An 11,990-nucleotide genomic window follows, 5' to 3' on the forward strand; every position below is an offset into this window, starting at 1 on the left:
TGATCTCAGAGGTCTTTTCCAAGTGAAATGATTCTGTGATTATGTGAAATTCCTACATTTCCTATTACATTTAAAATGCCACCACTGGTAGTTGGGTATCCTATAAAACACACTTCTCAGCAAACACTAAAGCCATGAATAATTAAGACAAATTTTGTTAAGCAAATGCAAGACCTAATATAAAACCAAAATAAAGTAATATAGTATGGCAGCAAAGCATTACTGCCAACCAAGAGGGAGCTTACAGTGTAACAGATTGCACATGATTTACAGAATTAAATTGGCTGTGAAATAATGTTATCCATTCAAGCACAAACTTCATGTCAGTTTGACTTGCTGGTAGTGAAAGAAAGCTCTTACTGCAGGAGACAGGATTAACACAGGGAATATTTAGGTTTTGAAATATTGCAACACTTTTCTTGCAACTACTTTTCACAGTGTTAACCACAACATGCACTGTATGCCTTCATTGTACATGAGAACATAAGATTTCTGAACAATATTAAAAATATTCTGAACAATATGAAAAATATTATTTAAAATTAAATTTGTATTACTCACATGAAGGTACTGACCAATAAGCCTTAAATTTATGACTTTTAGGTATCAGTACCATTTTATTGTAGCATTTCATGGTTAAACTTATATTAGTGTTGGATTAAAGGCATTACATCTGAATTCTAAAACGTTTACATTAGCTGCAAAGTGCACCTCTGCTAAAAAAGGCTTACTTGTAAACAAGTAACAGGCTTATTTGCAAAACATCCAAGACTTTGAGGGGATTGAATCTGAACTACCCTCTCAGGAACACCAGTAAAGCCCCTATTATCTGGCAACGCAGATCATGGCACAGATAAATATCACACAGCTGTTGTTTACTGATCACACTGCTACCCTGCATTTACAAACACTGGGCAGAGTTTAATTTATCTCTGGCATTCAAACTCAGAATGCTGAAAACACTGTAGGACCTCAGGTATTGTTCAACATCATTCCCTGAACTCATTTTTTCTCCTGTGAACTTAAATAACTTCTAGAGAAAAGAAATTACTAACAGAGAAGAAAGCGGGGAGATCAGAAGTTTACTTCATATGAAATCAAACAAACTGGAAATAGATTTCCATCTCTGTTTTACTGCAAATGCCCTTGAACAGATTAGCAATGAGACAAGTTCACTACCATGCTTTTCAGCTTCCACAGAGACAGTTGCACACTACAAATATTTCTGGAAAATTTGATAATATTTGGCAATCACAGCATGAGAATTGTTTAAGTTTACACATAAAATGACACATGCAATCAGTTCTCTTTTGCAACACAAGACAAACTCCTCTGTGAGTTGCATAAAGGTTTTTTTTAAAAAGTACCAAGCCAGCAGCTTGTCCTTGAGACTAACACTTGACTGCATCAACCTTGCCTCATGTATAGTTCTACTCTTGGGGTATAAGGTGCCTTTTCCCTTACAGAAACACTTGAGCCAATTTAGCTGATGTCTTCAACATTGAACTTTGCCTGTAACTTTAAACATATAGAGTTAGCCTGAAATCATGTAAAGTCTGTGTCCAGTGTACCCTTTAGATTTCAGATTACATTTGAAGCTGAAATTTGCACTCCTGAAACCTAAAAATGAAGATGCTGAAAAATACATAAACTGCCACACTGTTGTAGTGAGACAAAAATCCCCTCCCAATAAAAACAGAGTGCCATGACACTGTCAGTCAGAACAGCTAGGCACTAAGGTTCTTAAGGAAGACCCTTTAGGAACAGATTGTTGTGGAGTCAGAGCTGAGCTAACTCAGTGAAGCTCTTTACCATTTTGTGTGAGTCACCTGAGTCACACACACAAGCAGTAACTTTGTGCCTGGAGAACGTCAGTGCAGGACAGTGACTTCTCACAGACAGTGCATTACTGCTCAGCATCAGATCTGACGCGTTTGCCCTGTGTATTTTCTGACCACGCAGTTGACAGACAAGGAGAGACAGCAGAGCAACAAAGTGGTATGCATTTATCAGAGGTTTTGTATGTGTGTGTATCTGACATTTCAGATCCATCTAAAGTGAATCCAAGAGTAAAGAGCACTTGTTAGTAAAAAGATTTGTTAAAGATGATGTAGCACCCTTCCAAGAGTCTCTGAAACACAGAAGGAAAACAAGTGCCAGCAATGCACTTTCTTTTGCAAGGTCACTGGTCCTTGCAGCTCCAGCCTTTCACCCCGCAAGCAACTGCACCCCAGCAGAGTGGGGCTGCTCTGCCACTCCTCCCAGCAGGCTCAGAGCTGACGAGGTGTGGGTGACTGGGCCACCAGGCCCTCTCCTCTCACCTGGTGGTAGTTGGCTCGTGCCTCCAGCATCATCTGCTGGGTGCTGATCATCTTCTTCCTCCGCCGGCATTCCTCCTTGAGCCCCTGGATCTCCTGCAAGCGCTGGGCAACCTCCTTGCCCAGCTGGTCACGCTGGTTCTGCGTCTCTCTCAGGGCCTCCTCCAGGCTGCCGAGCTGGGCGCTGAGGTACTCCTGGGAGTGCATCAGGTACTCGGTGGAGAGCTGTGCCATGCGCAGCAGCTTCAGCAGCAGCGGGTCCGCGGGGCTCTGGCAGTGCGGGCAACGCTCCCGCTCGGCGCTGCAGAAGGTGACGTGCTCCAGGTGCGCCTGTAGGGCCGCCACGTCCCCCTCCCGCGACACCCGCTCCACGTCCACGGTGCTCAGCCGCCGCCAGTCCGGGTTCTCGTGCCGTCTGCGGAACTGGAACGCGGGAAACGCCGCCGGCCCCGCGCCGGGCCCGGCCGCCGGCGAGTGGTAGATGAGCTGGGAGAAGGGCTGCGGGAGAGAGACACGGCTCAGCCCGGGCCGGCACTCCCCGCCCCGCCGCCCGCCCGCCCGTCCCGGCGCTCACCATGTCCGGGCTCTGGCCCTGCTGCTCCGCTCGGCGCCGGCGTCCTCCGCGTCGCTATAGCAGCCCCGGCCTGCGCGGGGGGAGGCGGCAGTGACGCCGAGCTGTGCCGCCTCCCGCCCGCCCCGCCGCTCCCCGCCCCACGGCCCTTCGGCTCCGTGCTCGGAACAAATCCCGTCCTTCTCCCTCCCGGCATCCTCCTCCTGCGACGTCTCCGCAGCTCCTGGCAGCGCCGCGCTAAGGAGCTCTCTCCCGCGGGTCCCGGCGCACTCGCTGCCCCGCATCCTTTACCATCTTCACACGCTACTCGCATCAACAAATGCATCCTCGGCTCCGCTCTTACGTTTAAGCACCCTTAACACAGCTACACAGCGTACGCTTTCTTTCTCCACATTCCCTTCACTTCTTTGAAGTCTGTACATGCCACCCTGCTTGCACTGCATCAACGTGCCTCCCTATCCTGTGCCTCCTCCCTGCTGCTCCTCCAGGAGAAACCTTTCTCACTCCGCCGTGACTTACACTCCTATACCCCTGCGCTGTCCTGTGCCCTTCTCCAGCCTTGCCTATTCAACTTTCTCCCAGATGTAACAACACCTGTCACCTCCCCACCATCACCGTGTATACATATGTCGTTTCTCTGTACATCTTCACGCCGCTGCACTCTCATGTGCCTCAGCTGCCGGCTCTATGCAAGCTCTCTAGGGCAACTCCATACCCCTCCCAATGCTCACACACCAACCTCCTGCCGGGTGCTTTCAAACACCTTCCTCACCTAAACACAGTCACACACTTCGCAGGCCGCTTCCACACGCTCTCCTCACTCACCAAATCAACACACCTCTGCCTGGTATCAGCACACACCAGACCCACTCCTGCAACCATACAACCCAACAAGCTCACCACTCCTGTTGTTCCTGACTCATTCTACCGATCCCAAACACCTCAGCCCCATGAAGCACCTCATGGCTTATGTACATCACCTACTTTACCATCCATGCCCAAATACTTTTCTTCAACGCAACCAACAACTTCTGCCTGTACTCCTGACACACCTTAATTCCCAGCGCTCCCCAGTTCAGTGTTTCCCTTGCTCCTGCTCAGTAGCTTCAAACACTGTTTCTAAGCAGCAGCAGCATCTTTCTCCTCCATCATACAAAATTACCCTATTCCCTCACTCATCCTTACCACTCTTCTCCAAAAACCTGCTCTTCGTGTTGCCATTTCTTAATATTTCAGTCCCCTAGCTATGTCAGCCTTACTGCCGTGTTTCACATTACACCTCCCTAACTTTCAGTCCCTTCCACATATATTTCAGTTTCTCATCCTTTTGGTCATTCCTACATACCTACCTCTCCAAGAACAGTCACACAATATATAACTGATCATACAATCCATTCCATAGGTTCCTCTACATTGTGCATTATAGACTCACAGAGACGTTCTCAAGGGACCTCTGGTGATCATCGTCCAGTCCAAATTTCTGCTGCACACTAGTTCACATCACCTGTGGCATTTAAGATGAACAGACAATCCATGACCTCCCAGTACAACCTGTTGCATGTCTAAGTTCTCCTCCTGATTAAAACATTTTTCTTAATATCTCACTGAGTATCTGCTATAAGATTATAAGACTAAAAAATGGTTTGAATATTTTTGCCACAATTGTTCAGGTAACTGTAGGCCAATACTAGAGTGCCTCTTTGACTTCTCTTCATCACACTAAACAAGCCCAGCTCCCTCAACTTATTCTCATAGATCATGTAGATCCTAACCATGTTGTTAGGCCTCCTCTGTCCCCTTTCAGCTCATCCACATAGTTCATACTCCCCCTTAGTATTTCCCTCCATTTGCCTCCTAGGAACTTGTAATGAACCACCCCTCTCATCTGCATTTTTGACATTGTGGTCTCCAATATAAACAGTAACATGCCTACACAGTAATCACAATATAGAACTACTTCCACAAAAATACCAGCAACACAGGCACCCTCACAAATTACAAGCTCTTAGCGTTATGCAGATTTCTATGTTGGTTGTTGCTTTTTGGACTTTGAACCTTAAGCCTACTGGTTTCACTTATACCCAAGTTTCAGTTATATTTAGATTCTTCCATCACTTACCGTGCCACTTGATTTTAAGTTAGAAAGATACTGTGTAATCTTTGCAACATTACAGTCTTCTCCTGCAAGGATGACATTTTTGCCACATCCTTTTCTATGAACAGAGTCTCCAGCAAATCTTCAAAGAAATCTATTTAACTTTTTTTGATGTATATCAAATATTAATCTGCCTGGTTTACCACTGAACCTTGCACTGCTTTGAGTCCTGAAGATAAAAACCTGCTAATCTTCAGAGCTATTTCTAATATAACATAGATTCATTTCCATTTAGTGTATAACAAGACTTACACTTGTAAACAGCTAGACCTTTTAAAATGCTCAAATACTGGCTACTGTCCAAAATGTTCATGCCCCAGAATCTTTAAAACACCTTTAAAACCAGGTATTTGAATACTTTTTCTAATCAAAGGAAATGTTAAGTTACGCATAATGAAATCTAACTCCCAAAGATCTAAGCCTAATATGTGCTCCATCTATTTGACATAGGGGAAATTTCTTCACATAAAAACCATGTGAATTTTGAAAGCTAATACTTTGTGTGCCAATCAGAAGTCTGAAAAAGCACACATTAAATAAGGGCCTTTCACTGACAGATGCATGGATTTAATTAGAAAAAAAATAACCAAACGTTATTTAAAGCCAGCAAAGTAAACCACACCTGAGGGTAGCTTGCTCTCCTCAATCAATGTTTAGCCAGGAATACGCATACAGATTTGCATGCTCCTCCGACTAAACCTACTTCAACTGAACGTGACCTTGCAGAGGTACATCATCTCAGCATTATATAATGGTCTTCGTAGGAAGATACCGTAAAGACCATCTAGTTTCAACCCGCTGCCATGGGCAGGGACACCTAGTAGACCAGGTCACTCAGAGCCTCATCCAACCTGGCCTTGAACACTGCTAGGGATGGGAGGGGCACCACGAAGTTGAGAAGATGCACAAGCCGCTCAGGCATCTCTATGGAGATAGAAAAAGTACGGAGGGACGGAGGCGGCCCTTTTCGATGTTTTTTCCCATTCCTTCTGCCGGATTTACTCCATTCTGGGAGCTGTGCCCATGAGGAATTTAGGGTCGTCACCCACCCGCGACGCCCCCTCGGTCAGGGTGGCACCGCCTCCTCCCTCCCCTCCGGGACGGGCAGAACGCGGGGAAAGCGGCTCTTCCCCGCGGCGGTGTCCGCGGCCCAGGCCCGAACCCGGCGCTTCGGGAGGCGTCCGAGCACGGCCGGGCCTGCGGGAGGCCCTGAGCCGGGCTCCATCGGCCTGCCAAAACCTCCGGCTCCGCTTCGCCTCGCCGTTCCCTCCCGCCTAACTCAGGGGAGAGGCCGCGCCGGGCTCTGCCTCCGACAACTCTCCTGCTCCCGGGGGAGAAAGGGCCGGCCTGCGCTCACCTCGGGCTGCAGCTCCGCGCGTCTCGGCGGGCGCCGCAGGGCGCGGAGGGGCGGCGGGGCTGCGGCCGCTCCCGCCCCGGCCGTTACCGGCGGTGCGCGGCGGCTGCGCCCCCCGGCCTCGGCCGGGCCCGGCTCGCGCCGGCCCCCGCTGCCCCCGAGGCCGCGGGTGGCGGCTGTGGAGGGGTCGGCGGCCGAGGCAGGCGAGGGCTCCCCCGCCGCTCCCCGACTCTCGCTCCTTGAAAACCTGCCCGGCAGATGGTGATGCCTAGGGATGTCCTTTGTCTTGATCCGGTCCCGAGCCTCTCCGACCGAGAGGCAGCCTTTTCTCACTCTTTTTGTAAAATGCAAGGGAAGTTACACCAAGCTTTAGAAAAGCTGCCTTTGGAAATTCAAGGCACGTTTTGCCACGCGGTCACCGATCACGACACGTTTAAACCTGTGGAGCGGCGAACTCCTTAGCGGGATGGGGAGTCCCCGCCGGCGCGGGGCGGGCGGCGCGGCGGGGCAGCGGCGGGGCGGGGGCAGGACTCCTCCTGCCCACCGAAATGAATGGGCGTTTGGGGGCTGCAGGAGCCCTCCTGCCTACTGAACTGGATGGGCGGCTCTTGAGGAGCTGCAGGATGTGCCCGCCGAGCTGGAGCGGGGTCTCGGGATCTGCAGCAGCCTGCCTGCCCAGCCAGCTGGAAAGGAGTTTGTGGGACTGCAGAGGCCCGCCTACCTGCCGAGCTGGAGGGAAGCCCGAGGAATCGAAAGCGTAGTGATAATCTTCAACGGGAGAAGTTGTGGATCTTTCCTGAGAGTTTCCTGACGCGTGCAGAAAACACCATGTTCCAGTACAAGGATAACGCCGGGAGTATGCTTTCCTGCAGGTATCTTAAACGAAGTAATGTCAGGTGTTGTTATTTACAATGAAAATATGTATTGTATCATGCAGATAGAATCATTCCAACAGCTACAAATTATATCAGATCCTTCTGACTTTATTCCTCTCCTCTGTAAGGGTTTTGAAATGTGTTTTCCGTTATAAATGTGCAGCCATTGCGGCCACAAGGAAGATTTCAAACAGTTTGTATTTAATAGAAATTATGCTGGCAATTTCAGTGATGGAGGTAATCATTAGACATTTACAACACTTAATCTTCATTTAGGAAATCCATTTGGCCAGGGATACACCACTGTGTTTTCCAAAGTACACAGACTTACTGAGACACCAACTTAACTTATTGAACCATGAAATTCTGTTGTGGCGGTGTAGATGTGGGCACATATACTGTGAACACCAGTTTTAAGAAAAAAGGTAATTATTCAGGTGCTTCAGTTTTTGATCCTCCAAGGGTACCTCAGCATGCTCCAGTCACTAATGGGTGTACAATCCAGAGGATCAGGCTAGTATGAAGGAAAACCTGAACATATATTAAATGTGGACATCCGGTCCTCAGTACTAGTGACTTTCGCATCTGCAGATCTGCATGTGTTGGGCTACCAAAGCAGGCATTACTAGAGGAAGATGCTTTGTGAAGGCTTTAGTATAGTAAACCTTAATTAAGAGAGGACTTTGAAAGCCTGCAGTGGGACAGTCACAGCCTCTAGGGGTCAGGCCTAGAGGCAAATACGCAATACATGTTGATGAGCACTTTATGTGAATGGTTGGAGCACTCAGGGAGGAAGATGCACAATTGCAGTCCCTTGGGTACCCAAGAAACTTTATACCCTATGCCCTTAGAATGCCCTAATGGCAAAACCACAGTCTGTTCAGCATGCCTTCTAAGGATCTCTCTTGCTATGAATGTGGTTTTGATATCAAAGTAAATGCTAAGTGTGTGAGAAAATGCTGGAAATGGTCTTTAGTTGATGAGGGGAGTGGTATATGAAGTGTTCAGAAATGTGGATTTTGGTTGCTTATTCTAGTATCTGTTTAATATGATGAGAGCTATAACCAAGATTTTTATGCTGAAGGGGTGGCTCTCACCCTGTCATTCTTTCACTCTTAATTTGTTCCAGAGCTTGATTAATTTTTAATTACTAGCTGTAAGTGGTACAGCCTCACTTGGCAAGGGTGAGTATTCTTTAACCTACGTTACTGCCGAGTTCTACCCTTACATACCTTGGTGACAAAAGTATTCTCCTAAAACAGGTGTGGATTCACTAGGAGAGGACCAAGAGCATTTGCAAGGTATTTGTGAGGGTCATAGAGGGTATCTGTAACAGAAAAACACAAAAATGAGAGTATTCTGATCATGGGGTAAAATACAATGACACCCCAGCAGTGGCTATTTGGGAAATGTCCTGGGTAGCAGGGGTACTGGGCACTGAGGTAGGCTGGGCAGGGGCAGCCAGGCCTGGCACTGTCCTCAGAACACTGATGCAATGCATTAAGTTAAAAAGTTATTTGTGTATTTTGTGGTATGGACAAGGACTACACATATGGTACAAGATGTTTTAATTTGAGAGGGCAGCGGAAAAAGTGTCTTGGGAACTAAGAAATAGACTCTTCAGTAACCTCTCTCCTACAGTGCTCCCAGAGTGACGCATACAAGTAATCATTAACTCTGGTGGAAAGTTGACTTCATCAGAATGGTGCAGGTAATATAATGACTCTAGCCCGATTCTTAGTTTATTTAGTTTGTTCCTTCCTGCCAGTTCCTACCACAGCACATTTTTCAATTTTCAAGCCAGTGGCTGTGTGGTGCTTAGTTGCTGGCTGGGGTTAAACCATGACAAATACTTATAATACTTCCATTTGTTCAAACTTTCCATCACTCAGTTTACCTGAGGAAATAATTTATGTATTTTTATCAGAGGAGAACAAAATACTTAAAAGTAAGGCGTAATGAACCACTCTCCTGACCCTTTTGTGTCACCTCCTTCATTTCAACAAATGCCACCAGCCACAATTAAGTAGTTTGAATAGGCACTGCTCTATGTAGTTTAATAAATTTTATTTTCAAGTTTGGGTGCTTCAGATTCTTTTCAAATTAAATCTTTTTTATTTTCACATAAAACAGTTTCTCTTAAAAGTTTCTCTTCATGTAACAAGTCTAGCTGGATTTTACTGAGGTGATTAGTTCATTTATCTTCCAAACCCGGAGGGAATTCAACCTAACTATAGAGAAATGTCTGCAAAGACACTGGAACCACTGATGCAATTGCAGCAATAGAAACGTCACACAAGGAAGTACTTGGATTTTAACACTTAGCTACCTCTAGGTGAATTTTTAATGGCATATGTTAGATATTTGTTCTTTTTCTAACAACTACATTGCACTTTTTCTCTGATGTGGCTATAATATCCTCCAGATGGGTGGGTAAAAGAGGATGCTAGATGGCATCACAGACCAACGGCTTACATGAACGTATAAAACTCTGCATGAGGGGTGGCTTGAATGAATAATGTCTTGAGAGACAGAAACATCCACTTAGCAAGGAAGAGTATGGAGGTGTCTGCTATAGCAGGCAGAGGTAAAGCTGCACACTCACTCTAAATTCTGGTTAAAGTGCTTGTAAGTGTGAGATTTGCTTTTTCAGTGTTTTGGCAGACACAAAATAAGAACAAACTTTCAGTGATGGCACAGCACTTTTTCAACGGTATTTTTCACACTTTGTTAAATCAGAGATATTCAAGAGAAACAAAATAGCTTGCTGGTATCACAGAGGTTTGAAACTTGGAGTTGAGCTGAGAAAAGTAAATGTAATATAATGATAGGTAAACCGAAAACAGTTTCAGGGAAATCAAAACTAGTTATGCAAATAGACTGAATTTCAGAAATTGCTTCAATCAAGAAATGGGAAGAGTTCATTAATGTTAACATTTTTCATATATTTTCAAAATAAAATTCTTTATTTCAGAAAAATAACAGTATCTCAATGTTTCTCAATGTTTGAAGCTTTTTTTTTCCTTTTAGAGCAGCATTTCAATTGTAACATATTCTATGCCCTAAAAATAAAATACATGTTTTAATAAGGGCATGTTTCCATAAATTAGATATTTTGCTCCCTCACCCTAGACAAGACTGGACACCCACACTCCCTTTCAAGTCCAATGACAAAGATCAGCTTTTCCAAGTGCAAGTTTAGAGCATGTAAATTAAGTTCTTGTGCTGAACTGTGGGTTGTGGGAGCCTTTCTGTTTCCCTCTACTCCAGTAAAGGAACCCAGATAAAGGAATTTCCCCACAACCATCTCCTGTGGACAACAATCCAAATGTGAAATTCCCAAAAGATAAGCCTACATAAACAATAAACCCTTGTTAAGCAGATGTACACTACCATTTCATTTAGCTCCATCACTGCTAACTTTCTGACAGGGGTGTACACAGGTGAGAATAAAAATGAGGTACAAGGACTGAGAGACCTCTTACCAAGAAGCTTTCCTTGTATTCCTGAGAATACTACCTCTGTGTTATAATTCTCTCTCATATCTTCCTTTGTTTTTATAGTAGATTGTGCATGCAACACAACAGCCTGCTATATTGCTTCTGTATTGTAACAGTGATTGCCTGCTCAGTTCAGTCTGGTATATTGCTTCTGTATTCTTCCTGGATCAGGAAACTTTTGTTAGGGTGGTTTTGGAATTGAGATTATTAATGAAATTGTATCTACCAATAGCATCACCAAGCATACCAGATATTCACAGATATAACTATCTCCACGAAATGTCACCTTATCCAGTTCCCTGTCTCTGAAGCAATAGTAGCTTCAAGAGCAATTCCTTGCTAATTGTCGCCCTCTGATGTTACTTTATATTACCAGCAGCAACTCAGGAAAAAGTCCTTAGCTTTCTGTCTTTCCAGCACTTTGAACATTAGTGTATTCATTGTCATCCACACTTTCATGCCAGGCTCAAGACTTCTGAAGGAATTTGTTCCTGAAACAAGCCTAATTTTTAGGAATCCATTTGAAAACATTTTTATATCTCAGCTATATTGCTTTGCAGACCATCACTGGGCAGGCAGGGGAGGTGATTGTGCCACTCACTGTAGTGGTGTGGCCTCACCTCGAATATTGTGTGCAGTTTTGAGTGCGGCAATATAAGAGAGACATTAGAGGGTGTCCAAAGGAGAGCCATGAGGATGAAGGGCCTGGAGAGGAAGCCACACGAGGAGCGGCTGAGGTCACTCGGTCTTTTCAGCCGGGAGGAGACTGAGGGGAGACCCCATTGCAGTGACAACTTCCTCATGAGGGGAAGAGGAGGGGCAGACACTGATTTCTTCTCTATGGTGACAGTGACAGGACCCGAGGGAATGGCCTGAAGTTGTGTCAGGGGAGGTTTAGGTTGGATATTAGAAAAAGGTTCTTCACCCAGAGGGTGGCTGGGCACTGGAACAGGCTCCTCAGGGTATTGGTCACAGCACCAGCCTGAGAGAGTCCAAGAAGCGTTTTGGACAATGCTCTCAGGGACATGGTGTGACTCTTGGCGATGTGCAGGGCCAGGAGTTGGACTCAATGATCCTGATGGATCCCTTCTAACTTAGGAAATTCTGTGCTTCTGTGATAAGGCAAGACTGTATTTCCCAATCCTATTTTCATTCTTTGTAATTCTCTGGGCAAATTGTTAACTCCTACCTCTAGGCATGTCAAGATGAGCAGGGCG

The 11,990-nt window shown here is 45.9% G+C and overlaps 1 protein-coding gene across 6 annotated transcripts in view; it reads right to left on the reverse strand.

Annotated features, from left to right (window-relative positions):
* DZIP1 (DAZ interacting zinc finger protein 1) overlaps nucleotides 1-6,467 on the reverse strand; it is a 41,112-nt gene extending 34,645 nt beyond the window's left edge. For 5 of the 6 annotated variants that reach the window (XR_005699476.2, XM_040055989.2, XM_040055988.2 and 2 more), the window contains exons 1-4: nucleotides 6,402-6,467; nucleotides 4,322-4,393; nucleotides 2,893-2,962; nucleotides 2,322-2,816 (exon numbers count right to left, since the gene is read on the reverse strand). Coding sequence is in view for 5 of the 6 variants with exons in the window: in XM_040055989.2 (XP_039911923.1) it covers nucleotides 2,322-2,816; nucleotides 2,893-2,895 (498 nt within the window). In the remaining variant the exon portion in view is untranslated. Of the gene's footprint in view, nucleotides 1-2,321; nucleotides 2,817-2,892; nucleotides 2,963-4,321; nucleotides 4,502-6,401 lie in introns of those variants that run through there. The other variant, XM_040055985.2, reaches the window with a different exon arrangement.
* Nucleotides 6,468-11,990: the final 5,523 nt, after the last annotated feature.

This window comes from Hirundo rustica, chromosome 2 (genome assembly GCF_015227805.2).
Source record: "Hirundo rustica isolate bHirRus1 chromosome 2, bHirRus1.pri.v3, whole genome shotgun sequence".
NCBI classification, from domain to species: Eukaryota; Metazoa; Chordata; class Aves; order Passeriformes; family Hirundinidae; genus Hirundo; species Hirundo rustica.